Source organism: Sordaria macrospora, chromosome 6, assembly GCF_033870435.1.
Source record: "Sordaria macrospora chromosome 6, complete sequence".
NCBI classification, from domain to species: Eukaryota; Fungi; Ascomycota; class Sordariomycetes; order Sordariales; family Sordariaceae; genus Sordaria; species Sordaria macrospora.
In genome coordinates, this window is record NC_089376.1 from 1404733 (window position 1) to 1420588 (window position 15856).

The following is a 15856-nucleotide window of genomic DNA, read 5'->3' on the forward strand; positions in this document are numbered from 1 at the left end:
CTATCCCACAGAAGCATCAGCTCTCAATGTAGCTCACTCAGCTCGCAAAAAATCGGAGACTTCCGCTATCCCCGGGACCTCTAGTTGGAGCGATCTTCCCGTCCCGAATCCCATGGCGGCCGCGTTCGACGCCTCTTCGCTCGAACTTAACCCTGAAGGTAGAAAAGGACCGTAGTTTTAGGAGAAATAATGGGGTTTAAAGGTGACGGGAAGGCAATAAGCTGCGGTCAGCCAATACCAAGAGTTTGGTCATAGCATCGACCGTCAACCAAGTTCGGTCCATGGGCAGTACGAGCAAAGCATGTTGGGAGAATGGATCGGCAGTGTTGAAACCAAGCGCTGAAATTTGGCTTAGGATACAGCTGGCACCTTTATGCTTAACCTCCGAAAGAGAACGGGGAGGATGATGTTGGCGATGTCTTCAATGGAGTGTTGTCAAGTACAGTGTAGCAGCGGTTATACACGGACCACAGACCTACCGTTTTAGGACAGCTCTTTCAAAACGCTTGGGCCAGCCGCTTTTGTCCAACATCAATGACCCTTGTCTGATGCCGTCCTCTGGCTCCACATCTGATCCACCAGCCCCGTCTGTTCGCGTCTGTTCGATCGCATACACGAACCTCTACGACGCGATCACCAACGTCATCCATCGCATTCTATCTTTAACCATACGGGAGAGCTTTTTGACTCTTGGCATTTGGTTCTCAGGATTTTCGAACATTCGGCTCAGAATACTATCGTGACTGCGACAGCAAAAATATAAGCCCGACCTGACCTACACCCTCCTACATCAACCATGCCTCCCCGCAAAAAGGTCGCCGATGCGACAATCGAGACCGAGATCGCAGACGCAGTGCACCGCATCTACCATGGCCCGCAGGAGTTAACCGTTAATATTGTCCGCGAAGCTGTCGAAAAGAAGTTCAAGCTTGGCGAGGGCTTCCTCAAAGATGGCGACTGGAAAGCAAAGAGCAAGGAACTTGTCATGGACACTCTCGTGAGTAGCCGACGACGACTCAATCAAGCCATACCGAAAAAACAACATCACTTGCTGACAGAAGAATACCCATCGTAGGCCAAGATAGAATCAGGCGAAGCTGAACCATCTCAATCCTCAGCTCCCGCGAAACCAAGCCCCAAGAAGTCGAAGACCACCGGGGGCGCCAAACCCAAACCCAAAGCCAAGGCGCCTCCGAAAAAGCGCGCAAAGAAGGCAGCGACACCTTCAGATGAAGATGAGGAGTCCGAGCTAAGCGAGCCGGAAGATAGCAAAGAGGACGAAGAGGAGGAATTCGACGACGATGACGAATCCGAAGAGGAACCGACCAAGAAGCGCAAGGCGACAAAGGCGACGACGGGCAGGAACAAGAGGAAGAGTGTGTCCCACGATGACGACGACGAAGATGAAGCCGAAGGCAGCGAGTCCGACGAAAGACCCAAGAAGAGAGCGAAACCTACCGCCAAGGCTGCTGCTGCCAAGGGCAAGGCAACAACCAAGAAGGCCGCCGCCGCTGCGAAGAAGAAGAAGAAGGAAGTTGAAGCATCCGACGTAGAGTCCCTGCTGAGCGAAATCGACGAGACAGTATTGGAGGACGATGGAAACAAGTCAAGCGAGCTATCGGACGCCATGGATGTCGACACCCCCAAAGAGAAGGACAGCGCAAAAGATGAGGAGACCGTGGCTGAAGTGAAGGAGACGAGCCCAGGAGCATCCTCAGATGACGAGAGCGAGCTTTCCGAAGTCATCGACGACGAGCCGCCTAAACGGAAAGCCGCAAAACCCAAGAAGGGTGCCGCCTCTAAAGACTCGTCGTCCTTGTCCGAATCCAAGCCCACCAACGCACCACCCGCCGACAACAAAGACGGTGGCGGTGAAAGTTCCTCCATGTCCGAAGTTTTTGACGAGCATCCGAAGCGCGGCGAAAAGAAGGGAAGTGGCAAAGCCAAGGAAAAGGAGCCTGCCAGCAAGGGCCGCGCAAAATCTAAGTCCGCCTCCGCCGACCTCTCCCCCGACGAGACCCTGATCAAGCAACTCCAAAGCCAGCTCGTCAAGTGCGGCATCCGCAAGATCTGGGCATTTGAGCTCAAGAAGTACAGCGACGACACCAAAGCCAAGATCAGGCATCTTAGGGACATGCTCAACGAGATCGGAATGACGGGACGGTTCTCCGAGTCCAAGGCCAAGGAGATCAAGATGCGCATGGAGTTGGAGAAGGAGTTGGAGGCAGTGAAGGAAGGTGAGCAGAGCTGGGGATTGGGCGATGGTGGACGGCCTAGACGCAGGGCGGCGGCTAAGGTGAAGAGCTTGAAGCTTGAGAGTGATTCTGAGGATGAAGAGGAGGATGATGACGATGACGAGGGTGGGGATGGAGACGAGAAGAAGGAGAAGAAGACCAAAAAGAAGAAGGAGAAGGCTGAGAAAAAGGGTGATGGTGATGATGATGGGGAGGATGATGATGATGCGGTTGAGGAGGACGACCAAGACGATGATGATGATGACGATGACGACTCGGAGGAGGACGAGCCAAAGCCAAAGGTTAGAGGCCCGGCTAAGAAGCACAGAGCGGATTTCGCTTTCTTGGGTTCTGAGAGCGAGTCTGATTAAGTCACGACGGTTGATTCGGGGTGCCGGTTCCGACCAAGGCTTGTATTACCATCCTTATCTTTTCATCATCATCATGTTTTGAGCGTGTACGATTCTTCAGCAAGGTGTTCTATACCCCTTTTGGTTTTGTATGATTATCAAGGTACGCAGTGGGCATGCCAGTTATAATTCGGGATTACTTTGTGGCGTTCATTCTCTGAGCTATCAAGCTGAAGACTGCGACGGAGCTTAGGAATAGGACGGCGTTGTAAAACTATCATCATGTCAGGTTATCTTTACCATGGTTGAAGCAGTAGCATCGGATTCATGAAGGTGACGTACTGCTTTTCTTGACACGTCTCTTTCTTCACTGTCTGTCCTGGCTTCGATGAAGAGGCGGCGGAGATTGGGGAAGTTGGCCTGTTGTGGTTCCAAAGTCTTAGTCTTTAATAACATATCTGAGGTTATCTCACAACGAGAATGAGTCTATGGAGCATTACCATTGTTTCGCCTCGGCCTTTGACACTTAAGCTTGATTGTGGTGATAAGGTGTAATTGAGGTGATGGGAGGGAGCTATTTGAGTTCGTGATATATATGCTGTGCTTTAATGTAGTGAAACGTCGCCAAATGGCCAATGATATGGCGTTCTAAGTCAGAGACCGCCGAAGTTGGTTGTTCCTTGTAAGTCTCGCCGTCGTCACGACCATACCATCATCGCCGCCAAGTGCCAAGCCACAGCTTCCAGAATGCTCAAAGACGGTGATGTGTGGCTGAAGCTCTCCTTTCCAGCGGGGCACCAAGGACCCTGTGAGTGGGGCAACACAAGGCTCATGCCAAGATGCTCTGGCCTGTCGCTGCAGTGATCTGGAGGACACCACAGTTGACCACAGTGGCCGCTATTCAGCGCGTACAACGCTGAATGGACATCTGCCCGTCCACATCATCGTGATCCATCCCGTCCCGATACCAGCGACAACCCAGCGACTTGATTCCGAAGGCTGGACCACGCCCTCGACAACCACAGCCTTACACCAGGCTAGTTCGCACTTTTTATTTTCCCGCGTTCACGAATACCTGTACCTCCGCGATCGACACCGAAAAGCATCCGTGTATGCGCCTTTCCACGACCACCCGTTAAGGTGCCCTCTCCTTTGTCGAAGCTCGAGCTGGTTTCACCGCCCGACGCCCTCGACCTCGACCTCGACGTCGCCATCTCTCCTACGACCACTACCCTTTCTCCCCGAGTGCGCAGAATACCGACGCCTTCGCAATGTCAGCTATGAACCGCATTAGGGGCGCGTTCGCTCCCCCGCGCAAGGGCGAGACGTTTGAGCTGCGAGCCGGCCTTGTGTCCCAGTATGCCTACGAGCGAAAGGAGGCCATTCAGAAGACCATCATGGCCATGACCCTGGGCAAGGATGTGTCGGCGCTCTTCCCGGACGTCCTCAAGAACATTGCGACCTCGGATCTTGACCAGAAGAAGCTGGTGTATCTCTACTTGATGTGAGCCCTCCCAGGGCATCGCCACTCTTCACGACGAACGAGCGCTAACCCCTGAGTCCAGGAACTACGCCAAATCGCACCCCGATCTCTGCATTCTCGCCGTCAACACATTCGTACAAGACTCGGAAGACCCGAACCCCCTCATTCGAGCGCTGGCGATTCGAACCATGGGCTGCATTCGCGTTGACAAGATGATCGATTACATGGAGGAGCCGCTACGAAAGACGCTACGAGACGAGTCCCCCTACGTGCGCAAGACCGCCGCCATCTGTGTCGCCAAACTGTTCGATCTTAACCCCACAATGTGCATCGAGAACGGCTTCCTGGAGACGCTACAAGAGATGATTGGTGACCCCAATCCCATGGTTGTGGCCAACTCGGTTCAAGCCTTATCCGAAATCAATGAAACCGCTCCCGAGACCAGGGCGCTTGTCCTCACACCCGCGACACTAAAGAAGTTGCTTATGGCGCTGAACGAATGCACGGAATGGGGAAGAGTTACCATCCTCACGACACTGTCCGAGTACACGGCCCACGACGCCAAGGAGTCGGAACACATTTGCGAAAGAGTCGCCCCCCAGTTCCAGCACGTCAACCCCAGTGTGGTTTTGGCCGCCGTCAAGGTCGTCTTTACCCACATGAAGGCCCTCCCCCCCAAGACCGTTAGCGCCTACCTGAAGAAGATGGCGCCTCCTCTCGTAACGCTTATTGCCTCTGCTCCGGAGGTGCAGTATGTCGCTCTACGAAACATTGACCTCCTGTTGCAAGCCAATCCCGATATTCTTGCCAAGGAGTTGAGGGTGTTTTTCTGCAAGTACAACGATCCCCCGTACGTCAAGCTCCAGAAACTGGAGATCATGGTCAGGATAGCAAACGACAAGAACTTCGATCAACTACTTTCCGAGCTCAAGGAGTATGCTCTTGAAGTCGACATGGACTTTGTCAGGAGAGCCGTCAAGGCCATTGGCCAGGTCGCCATTAAGATTGAGGCCGCTAGCGAAAAGTGTGTCAACGCGTTGCTTGACCTCATCTCCACCAAGGTCAACTATGTGGTACAAGAGGTTATTGTCGTCATCAAGGATATCCTCCGCAAGTACCCCGGATACGAAGGCGTCATCCCGACTCTCTGCCAGTACATCGACGAGTTGGATGAGCCCAACGCCAGGGGTGCCTTGATTTGGATTGTTGGAGAGTATGCCGAGAAAATCAACAACGCCGATGAGATTCTGGAAGGCTTTGTGGAGGGCTTCCTGGAGGAGTTCACGCAGACGCAACTTCAAATTCTTACCGCTGTGGTCAAGCTGTTCCTGAAGAAGCCCAGCAACACCCAGGGCCTGGTGCAGAAGGTCCTGCAGCAAGCCACGGCAGACAACGACAACCCCGATATCAGAGATCGTGCTTATATCTACTGGCGTCTCCTCTCTGGCGATCTTGATGTTGCCAAAGTTTGTCACCAATCGCTCCTCTGATTGTGTAAACAGTAACTAACGTACGTTCACAGAGCATCATTCTCTCACAAAAGCCGGCCATTACGACAACAGTAACATCTCTCCCTCCCGTCCTCCTCGAACAGCTTCTTTCCGAGCTTTCTACTCTTGCATCCGTTTACCACAAGCCTCCCGAGTCGTTCGTCGGCAAGGGCCGCTTCGGCGCCGACGAGATCCAGCGCGCCGCCATCCAAGAACAGCGCCAGAACGCCGCCGAGAACCCCATTGCCGCGTCGGTCGCTGCTGCTTCCAAGGGCGGCCAGCAGAACAACATCGAGAACCTTCTCGACATCGACTTTGACGGCGGCGCTCCTGCTAGCGCTGAGCATGGCGGTGGTGTCGGCACACCAGATCGGTTTGCCAGCCCCGCCACCGTCGGCGGTCTACCCGGTGCGCCACCGCAACCCAGCGGCGGCATGGCGGACATCATGGGGTTGTTCGATGCACCACCGCCCATGCCGCCGGCGGCGACTGCTCCTGCTGCTGCGCCGGCTGCGGTTGCAGGTGGGATGAGCGACATGATGAGCGGGTTTGCGGGTATGGATCTCAGTGGGACGAGTGCGCCGCCGCCGCCCGCTCAGCAGCTGGGACATACGCCTAGTCAGACTCCTCCCAAGAGTGGTGGGGGCAACGAGGATTTGCTTGGGTTGTTCTAAGTTAAGGAGATTATGACTGGATGAGTAAGGGGTGTTACTATAATAGCATGGTGGTTGGGTGTTGGTGTTGGTGAAGGGGGAATATGGGGCTAGAAGCGATGGGAAATGTCAACGCCTCGTTCAACCAGTTTTTGTCCCGTCCATGTCTTGTGTGATAAGCTGATTTAATAGATATGATATGATACATTTGGCTTTTTGGGGTCTCCTTGGTCTAGGATTTTGCCCTCGCTTCTGGGTCTTCCATGTGCTGGTCTTACAGTCATATTACCCTATTTATCCCCTCAAGCGACCTTGCTGATACGGGGTCTACTTCCATGGATCACAACTGTAAAAACAATATGATTGTAAGCGTCGATTGTTCATCAGAACCTGCGATTAGCCAAGTCGCTGCTTTGCTAGTATAGCCTAGTAAGTTTACCCATTGTGTTGACAGTGTCTGTCGAACCTAGCTAACAGCATACTGGCATTTGATTGAGGTTTGCGATCCAATATGCTTGTTGAACCGGCATCAACCGTGGGAGTGGGAGTGACAACCAGGTAGGGTTTGTGTTTATACAGATACGTGTATGACTGCAATCATTCTACGCAGGTCTTGAAGAGCGTATAAGTTGACGGAATTTCTTCCTTCGCTTTTTCGGCTTGTATTACCCTATATTCATCAGGTCTTCAAGACTGACCATCTGACTACCTAGTGAGAAACCTCAAACTGACCATTTGACTAGCGGCTCGGAGGACCTGGTGAGTAGCTGGTCTTGGGGCTAGGGCTTTCGGAACTTTGTTTACAAGTAGGTAACGTACGCCCACGAGAAAGTTGACTATACATATTTGAGAAGCTTTAACTCCTACACCATTTCCGTCAAGGTCTTATCTTATTCACCACGCCAGAACCTGATATGGAACTTACAACTTTGATGGACGCTTACAGTGTCTTGATATCCACCGGCCCAGTATGGGATGAGGGACGCTGGAGGTGAAGGGAATGGTTTCTGACCTTGAACCTTTGTCAGCTGTTGCCCACCCTGTCGTCTTGAATATCTTGGTGAAGGTTGGTGCCAAGATTGCAAAGCGTGAAAATACCATTCACTTTTTGAGTCTCTGTCTGCCCTTAAATTCAACAACCAGGCTTTCCTTTTGGCAAAAAAACTCTTCCTTCGCATCAATTCCGGCCTGCCAAAGTCGACACCATGGCTGACGAGGACATTCACCTTTTCTCTCGTCTCCCCTACGAGCTGCGTTGCCTGGTATGGGAGCAATATCTCTCAGACTATCAGGACAATTGCGGTGTTCTCTGGGATCTCAAATGGGGGGCTGATGACTCTCCGGCCTCCAGAGCCGCTATACGCCAGCGCTTCGGTGAAAAGCACGAGAGCAGCAGCGAGGGACATATCCCCCTTCGCCCCTTTATAGATCTTGGGTGTCAACATCTGGATCTCCTTATAACAAGCAAGTTCCTCGAAGTCAACTGCAACCCACTGCTCAAGGTCAACACCGAGGCGCAAAATGCCGCCATGGCCAACGACCGCTTTGTCTCCGTGCCTGTTTGGAGCCGAGACATCAACATCATCGTCCGTCCCGCGCTCGACCTCTTCCGCATCGAGGGCGGCCTCATCCAGTGTTCGGAATAAGGCAAATAAATAAATATTCACAATCAATTTGCCACAAATTGTTTCAAATCGTCTAATTTGCATTATTTCACAACCAGATTTATTTGCCTTGTTTCGATGGCAAATTTTCAGTATACAGGAATTACACACCATTGTTAGCCATATTAACGTCAAAACACAACAAAAACGACCGGAAATTTTTACAAAGAGTGACAAAGAGAGGGAGAAAGAGAGTATAAAGGAGCCTAGTACGTACAGCTGGAAGGTATAGTTAGATGTAGACTTGTTAATACCCCCTCAATACTACGTCGGTATTACTACTTTAAGAAGTGAGTTAGTTAACCTAGGGAAGCTAGTGCGCAATCCCCCAGTCGCGCCTTCTTCCCCTTTTCAGCGGTCAAACGAATAGTAACCGACGGGAGTAGACTTTTACGGGAGGAAGCAACGGATACGGTACTAGGCACCAATCATTGCAAAGAATTGGATTTCCAGCGGAAATCTACCCTCTTTAATGTCGAGAGCTGTGATGGCAGCCTTGCAGTTGTGCCTCTCGACTGCCATCACAACTATATAAGACCACTTGAGCGACCGAATTGCCAGCTTCGGTTACTTGTATCCTTTTGGAACATAGCCTAGTGATGTAGTGGTCCGCCAGCGCCATGACAAGAGCTACGGGATATATAAGTTTGGCAAATTGAAACAAAGCAAACAAACAAAGCGACTTCGACTCGATTATTTACATCGCGACTCGATTTGCCTTATTTGATTGGCTCAGTTTGTTACTTGTTATCTGTTATTTGCCTTATTCCGAACACTGGCCTCATCGAGCTGTTCACTCAGCCAGACGCTGCTTGGAACATACCTCGGCGGGCTCCCGGGTCTCTTGACAGTAGCGTCGTCAAATCACTCATCCTCGTCCACGGCCCTCCAACCTTCGCCCATCGGGTCCTCATATCACTTCGACGCTTCGTCACCGACACCCTTGAATTTCTGGGGGACAAGACACGGTTTACTAACAAGTCAGGAACTTACCAAGAGGTCCAGGTCCCGTCTTTCACCACTGCCAGCAGCATGATCGCACACAGCTACCTCCACTCGGCAAAGACCATTCTGCTTGCCGACGGCAGCACCGATGATGATGATGATTCCTCTCATCCCAACGGGGACCATCATGACGTATGGCATCCCCAGCCGGCAGCAGTGCTGTCTTCAACATCAGTCTTACCAGGGGCCAGAGCCAGAGACAGTGAGACAAATGCGGAGCCAACTAGAGACGCTCTGGCAAGAGGAGGACGACATGGACGACGCCGTTGCGAAAAGGAGTGTAATAGACCCAGAAAGCCAACAACAAGAGATGCGGGACGCCACGATCAGGGCGAAGGCGAAGGCAGCGCTGGTCCTCGCTGGGATTGAGACGATGGGGAAATTAGTCACTAATGGTACCCCTGGCGCTGGCGGCGCTTCTCGCGGTGTCACGGAGGTTACTGCTGCTACGCATGAAGCTGGCACGGAAGCCGGTTTGTGAGGCCTACATAAACCAAGGCCCCGATATCCGCTTTTTAGCAGCCCGTGCTGACGACAACATCCCGACCGACTACCCGCTCCGATCGGTAGGAGGGTTTATGAATGCTGCTGCGGGTGAGGCCGAGCTCGTCCAAAGGAGGAGGGCCAGGCGGGTACAGCCTTTGCGAACGATGGAGAGTGTCGAGAAATCCCGGGCGCACATAGAGGCGGAGCAGCCTACTAAGTCTGGAGGTACTATGGCGGAAGAGAGCAGTGGCGCTCTCACTCTAGTAGTGGTAAAGCTTACCAGAGGAGAGACGGTGATGAAGGGGTGTCACTGCGGGGTGGTGTTTCACTGGGAGACTGGTTATGATTGAGGAACTTCCTTGCCAACGCTGCATTCAGTCGTCGTCTCGGCCTTCAAGCAGTCTGTCTCTCTTGGGAATCGTTAGATAATTGACCGATTTGGGCGGCTGGATGATGTACTGGCCTCTTGCAAGCATATTGGGACATGGAGTCTTCTCTGATTAAATAGATCAATGAAATAACGTGTCCAAAGATCAATCCAGTGTTTGATCGGCCAGCACTATGAGGTGACTAGGCACCAGGTCCAAGTAGACGCAGCTGAGAATCAGCACTTCTTCATCTTGAATTCTTTCTAAAGCCCTTCTCCTGTGAGCCTGAAATCGAGCGCACAAGCCTATCAAGTGAGATCCGGTATCTCGCATCCCCATAAGAAAGACATGTGAAAGATCTGCAGGTCGAATTCAGTATATGCCTGAAAGAAAAGAGGTTGATTCCAACGCAAGAAAATTGCGGAACAGAGGATTGCGGTCATTGATATACCCAAGAACACACACAACAAGTACGCAGAAGCCAGTAACATACGACCATAACCGAGTGTCTGTCATGTGTAAACCACGTAGAGAGAAAAGATGTCGTGACAGATGTTGAGCAGCAGTGAACCTCATAAAGACATGATCCGGGACCTCTTCCAACAAGGTCCGCTGGCTCAATGGCAGAGCGTCTGACTACGAATCAGGAGGTTCCAGGTTCGACCCCTGGGTGGATCGAGTTATTCTTCTTTTTTGGTGTTTTTTGCTATGGTTTCCTCATATGGGTGCAAGCAAACTGCAATCTGGAGAGCAGCAGAATTTTCTCCATTTTTTGTTTCGTTCTGGTGGGGCCGTCGCTCCCCACGTCGGGAACGAACCAGGGACTGCCCTGAAGAACACAAGCGCCTGCAAGCGAAGTCCGGGGAAATTGGGAGGACCAATCAAGGGCGTTAACGGAGACATGCGCTAAGCCAAACGGGGCACTTGTTAATCTTAAGGTTAATGTCACCACTAACAAGCAAATGTCAGGGTCGCTTTCCCGTCAGGAACGGGACATTCTTGCCAGGAACAAGCAAGGAACAGACGCCCCCAAGCGAGTTGAATTGGTCCCTTGGTTTCCCCAGTCCCGGCCCTCGGTGGCCTTCCCTTTTCTTCGCTTCTTCCTCCCATCTTCTGCAGAACTTGGGGGATTCCATCCATGTCCATCATCGACATCATCTAAGTTGGTGTTGCAGAACGCCGTGACGGCGGTTCGCTCATCTTTTCTATCTGGTTATTCCAATCACTTATAACATTCTGTCCGACCCGAAGCCACTCATTCCTCCGTTAAGCGATTCGTTAACGAGCACATAATAATGATTACCGAATCTCGCTCATTCGCAATGAGAACAACACGAGTTGTGACGCCGTCCGATCTCTGGGCATCTCGTTTGTCCTCCCTCGCCCTCGTCGTCGTTCTCTGCTGCGCCACCGCAACCCATGCTGCCACGACCACGGTCTGGGCCACCCCTCACGACAGCTACTCATCCTCGATCGGCGTCCTCGGTTGCAAAGTCAACACGGACCGCATCGCCTACTGGCCCGGCTCAGTCGACTGCAACAACCTCTGCGTCTCGCTCAAGTACGGTGACCGCAAGGTCAAGCTCCTGCGCATCGATCAATCCGAGGGCGCTCACGACGTCAGCTACGATGCCTGGAACTATCTCACCACAGGCCACGGTGCCAACGACCGACCGGCCGCCGGCGGGCCCATCGAGATGCAGACGGAGGATTTGCATGCTTCCGAGTGCAAGGATCTGATCAAAACAAAGGGCCACAAGCTTCCGCTGTCGGCGGCCAACAGCATGAACTTTTTGGCGAGCTGCCTCGACCACAAGGACGGCAGCTGGGTAGCCGAGAACCACATTCTTTACAACATCCTCGACCCGATTTGCATTTGGGGATACGACGAGCCGTGCGAGCTGGACTGGCCGAATGCGAACCAGGCACAATGCAAGCATACGTTGGGCGAGCCGAAAAGGCTGAGGGATCACCCGGTTTACGATATCAAGTATCCGTCGGGTGATAAGGTAGACGCCGCGTCGGGAGAGGTGATGAAGGCGGGAGGGACTCCGTGGGGAGATGTGGGCGGGACTGGGCAAGAGAATGCCGCTGCTAGAGGTCTGTTTGGGACCGCCGGTTCAGCGACGCTTTTGTTTGTTTGGATCATGACTTTGATGAGCTACGGGGCTTTATGTTGGATATGATGATGCTTCTCTTCGTACGGCTTGGATAGTTGGCAGGCTTTGTTTGCTTCGATTCTTGAGATACCCCCTTTTAGCACGTTTTTGAATGGATTTTTCTTCTTGGTTGACGTGACTCCGGAGACTTCTTTTCGCTGAACAACTGGTCGGTCACAAATCGACGAGCACTGGGATGGCACCTTCCACCGGCGGCACCGTGACCACCACCGTCTCGGTCATTTGTTCTCCTCGGTACGCATACGTAAACGTCCAACCGGACGCCGCAGCCCCATGATTTCCATTCTTATCCACCACCACGATTCCACTCTGCATACTAGGATATTTCCTCACCATCCTTCGTACCGCGTCTTCGGCTGCTTCAGTCGGGGTCATGCCGCTTCTTAAGCTTTCGACGGCCTGATAACAAGGCAGAAAGCGCATCATAATATCTCCATCCCCAGTCGCACCGCAACCACCCACCTCCCCATCAACATACGCACCGCTGCCAACGATTGGTCCATCGCCAACCCTCCCTGGAACCTTATGCGACGCCCCATTCGTCGAAGACCCAGCCGCCATCCTCCCATCCTTCCCAATCGCTATCATAGAGATAGTATCGTGCCCCGTCTTCTCCTCCGCTGATAGCCGCGACTCTCCAAGCCCCCCGTCAACCCCCAACTCCCTCTCCGGAACGGGCACAAATGGCCCACATCCTCCTCCTCCTTCATCTCCGATAATATTCCTCCTGTACGACCCCGTCTTACACCCTCCCCTCCTCCACTCCTCACAACCCCCCCTCGACTCGCCCGTCCCCAAATCCTCTTCCACAAACCCGTTCTCTCTCGCAAACTCCGTCGCCTGATCGCCCGTCAACAGCGAGTGTCTCGTATACAGCAACACCCGCTTGGCAACTGCAATCGCGTCTCGCACCCGCCGTAGATTGGCCACCGCTCCGGAATCAAGCGTGTCGCCGTCCATGAGCAGCGCGTCTAGCGTCGTCTCGCACCTTTCGTCGGGTGAGCCGCCGTAGCCGACTGTCCCGTCGCATTGGAGACGTTCGCAGGTAGAGCAGCCGGCTACGACGGCGTTGATGGCATCTAGGCGGGGATTCCTGGAGTCGGAAGTGGGAGGGGAGGTGAGGTAGGAAAAAGCGGAGTCAGTGGCGGAGGTGAAGGTGCCGCCCCAGGTGTTGATTACGAAGGGGAGGCCGGGGGTGTTTTGCCAGTCGGGCTTGGAATTGGAGTTGGGATTGGAAGATGTGATGGGGTGTTGGGATTCGTGAGAGGCGAGGGCTGGAGTGGTTGTTGTGAAGAGGGCAAAAAGCGAGAAGATGGTGATGAGGGGCGCCGGCTTTGGTGACGGGGACATGATTGAAACGGGAATGATGGAGGGCAAAACTGAATAGAATGGAAAGAGCTTTTGAACACTCAGCAAAAATGAGTGGATAACTTTTGGTTCGTGGTCTTCAGACCTCAACGAGGAGTATAGCTGAAATGTGCCAAGTGAAAGTGAGAAAGTCGTAAGAAATCCAGAAGCGGGGGAGGTCGGGTATCTTTTCCCTTTCTGGATCATGGTGGTAGGAAGACAAGTAGCAGAAACACACTTTTAACCCTAACCCTTGGTTATCATCCGCCTCACCTCAGGGGTTTGTTTACTTGCGAGTTAGACGAGTGTGATCCAAAGCTCTTGGCTTCCTCTTTCTGGTCTAGCATTGCAGCTGTTGGTTTTACAAGTATGGTCGAGATGCAACCTTCATCCGCCATCACACAAAACGTGAAGCCCGCCACTACGTGCGAGGCCTACAGGGCGACACACGGAAGCCGGCGTACCCCTCATGTACCCCAACCATCACATTTTTGTCGTTCGCCCCTGCTATTTGTGAAATTGGAAGACTTTTTTCAGGATATAAAAAAGGGAAGGGACGACTTCCACTTCGTTCCAACCCTGTCAGAATATGTGGCGAGCGACAGACCAAAGCACTCGATATAGAATGTTGTCGTCAAAAGATCCCGTAGAAAACGAGACTATCTCGCCCATCTCGCCAGGTGAATCATCATCAGTCTACCATGCTCACGACCACTCCGACGATGAACCACCATCTCATCCATCCCCCAAAAGCGGGCTTCGCGGGCTCATCCCCAGTCGAGATACGTAAGTCAACCACTGCTGTCCTAAATCCAATCCCTTTCCCTCAGAGTATACCAACTAACACCCCATCTTCTTTGGTATGTAATGTAGCTACTGGGGTTCCCTAACCTACAACCTCCTCTCCTTCCTCCTCCCGGCGCTCTACCAGACCCTTTCGAAGCTCTGGATCGCCCAAATCGACTCCTCGTCCGTCGTCCTCACCGACGTCTACACCTACATCTCCACCATCGCCGAAGTTCTCAACGAAGGCCTGCCGCGCATCGCATGGCTGATCATCGGCAACTCAGCCTCTTACTCCCTTTCCACCCGGCTTTCGCTCTCCTATACCTTGATTATCTTCCAAACAGTCATGGGCCTGCTCATGACCATCATCTTCATTGGAGCCGCCGAGTCCTTCGCCGCCGGGTTCGTCCCGCCCGAAATCAGGGAGAAGAGTCTCAGCTATGTCCGCCTGTCGGCGGCGGTGGCGCTGACCAGCGCGGTGCAGATGGCTGTGGCGAGCTGTACGAGGGCGATGGATTGGCCGGATGTGCCGCTTGTGGTGAGTTCGGTGGGCTTTGCGGTGAATATCGTGTTGGATATGTTGTTTTTGTCGTGGTTTCACGTGGGGGGAGTGAAGCCGACGGTGTTGGCGCAGGCGGGGATTAGGTTGGCGTGTGATGTGACGAGTGCGGCGGCGGGGCTAGGGTATTTTGTTTGGGTTGCGAGGAGGAAGGTAAGAGAACATGGGCGTGTAGATGGTGAAGGAATGGGGAAAACTGCTTGGTGGTGGACGGCGGGGTTCTGGTTGATGGCTAAGGAGGCGGTTTACACGTTCGCGGAGTCAGCGGTGAGAAACGCGATCTACTTGTGGTTGGTGAATAGGATCATTGGCCTGGGGGCGGATTACGCGACGGCTTGGGGAGTGTTTAACACGATCAGGTGGGGGCTGGTGATGGTTCCGGTTCAGGCATTGGAGACGTCCGCGTTGACTTTTGTTGGACATCAGTGGGGAGTATGGAAGAAGCAGAAGGAGGGGGTTTCCAAGCCTGCTGCGAGTTGGAAGGAGATCAAGAGTGAGTGTCCGTCACATTCACCGACTTAACCATTTGCTGACTTTTTGGACTGTGTAGGAATCAGCCGTCCGGCGATTAACTCGGCTCTTGTGTCTTTGGCGGTTGAGATCCCTATTTGCATCTTCCTCTCATTGTGGGGAATGAAGCAGTTCGCGTTCTACATTTCCAACTCGGACCGGGTTGCTGACATTACGAAGAAGATGTGGCAGGTGAGAGCAGAATGCAACTCCCTTTCTCTTCAGGATGGAGACTGAGTAAACATTGACTGACATTTGACAGAACATCGATTGGTGTTACATCTTCTACGCTCTCAACTATCAGCTATCATCCATCCTGCTGGCCACCGTTCCTCGCTGGTTCCTCTACCAGTCACTGTGGTCGAACTTACTGTGGTCATTGCCATGGGCCATAGTTGTCACTGTCATGAAGTTCAAGGAAGAACAAGCTTGGACTTTTTACTCCGTCATATTTGGCGGGGCGAATGTGTTCTCTTTCATCGTCGTGGCTATCGTTCTGGGGGCCTGGGTATGGAGACTCCACAACGGGATGATCAGAGTATAGACATGGGCACATCGGAAGCTTGTGGTTAATATTTAGAAACCCAAGTCAGTACCGTCACAGAGGCGTGTGGACTATGATAGGTTTTCCTTCTGTAAACGAAAAGCAGGTTATCCTTGGTTGCGCAACGTTCCAGGCTTTTCTAAGAGCATCAACGTTATACAGCTTTGGTTGTGTCAGTGACTGATCCTCCCCTTTTG

At 52.8% G+C, this 15856-nt stretch overlaps 7 protein-coding genes and 1 non-coding gene across 8 annotated transcripts; 7 read left to right on the forward strand and 1 right to left on the reverse strand.

Annotated features, from left to right (window-relative positions):
• The first annotated feature begins 503 nt into the window (after positions 1-503).
• Positions 504-3480, forward strand: SMAC4_06033 (uncharacterized protein). The gene is made up of 2 exons (XM_003349290.2): positions 504-997; positions 1076-3480. Exons 1-2 carry the CDS (start codon positions 797-799, stop codon positions 2603-2605), a joined length of 1731 nt encoding a protein of 576 aa, XP_003349338.1. The 5' UTR covers positions 504-796; the 3' UTR covers positions 2606-3480.
• A 97-nt stretch (positions 3481-3577) lies between these two features.
• SMAC4_06034 (uncharacterized protein) lies at positions 3578-6535 on the forward strand. Its single transcript, XM_003349291.2, has 3 exons — positions 3578-4088; positions 4150-5533; positions 5590-6535. The coding sequence occupies exons 1-3, from the start codon at positions 3856-3858 to the stop codon at positions 6229-6231; spliced, it is 2259 nt and encodes a 752-aa protein (XP_003349339.1). The 5' UTR covers positions 3578-3855; the 3' UTR covers positions 6232-6535.
• An 880-nt stretch (positions 6536-7415) lies between these two features.
• Positions 7416-7856, forward strand: SMAC4_06035 (uncharacterized protein; the record flags this gene model as incomplete). Its single annotated transcript, XM_003349292.1, has 1 exon — positions 7416-7856. One exon carries the CDS (start codon positions 7416-7418, stop codon positions 7854-7856), a length of 441 nt encoding a protein of 146 aa, XP_003349340.1.
• A 1150-nt stretch (positions 7857-9006) lies between these two features.
• Positions 9007-9715, forward strand: SMAC4_06036 (uncharacterized protein; the record flags this gene model as incomplete). Its single annotated transcript, XM_003349293.1, has 2 exons — positions 9007-9352; positions 9402-9715. The coding sequence occupies 2 exons, from the start codon at positions 9007-9009 to the stop codon at positions 9713-9715; spliced, it is 660 nt and encodes a 219-aa protein (XP_003349341.1).
• Positions 9716-10339: 624 nt separating this feature from the next.
• On the forward strand, positions 10340-10411 carry SMAC4_13951. Its single transcript has one exon. It is a non-coding gene; the product is annotated as a tRNA-Arg (tRNA).
• A 566-nt stretch (positions 10412-10977) lies between these two features.
• Positions 10978-11947, forward strand: SMAC4_06037 (uncharacterized protein). The gene has a single exon (XM_003349294.3). The coding sequence runs from the start codon at positions 11029-11031 to the stop codon at positions 11917-11919; it is 891 nt and encodes a 296-aa protein (XP_003349342.2). The 5' UTR covers positions 10978-11028; the 3' UTR covers positions 11920-11947.
• A 37-nt stretch (positions 11948-11984) lies between these two features.
• SMAC4_06038 (uncharacterized protein) lies at positions 11985-13539 on the reverse strand. The gene has a single exon (XM_003349295.2). It carries the CDS (start codon positions 13465-13467, stop codon positions 12067-12069), a length of 1401 nt encoding a protein of 466 aa, XP_003349343.2. The 5' UTR covers positions 13468-13539; the 3' UTR covers positions 11985-12066.
• Positions 13540-13856: 317 nt separating this feature from the next.
• Positions 13857-15837, forward strand: SMAC4_06039 (uncharacterized protein). The gene is made up of 4 exons (XM_024655789.2): positions 13857-14046; positions 14134-15098; positions 15156-15307; positions 15378-15837. The coding sequence occupies exons 1-4, from the start codon at positions 13886-13888 to the stop codon at positions 15657-15659; spliced, it is 1560 nt and encodes a 519-aa protein (XP_024511619.2). The 5' UTR covers positions 13857-13885; the 3' UTR covers positions 15660-15837.
• The last annotated feature ends 19 nt before the right edge of the window (positions 15838-15856 follow it).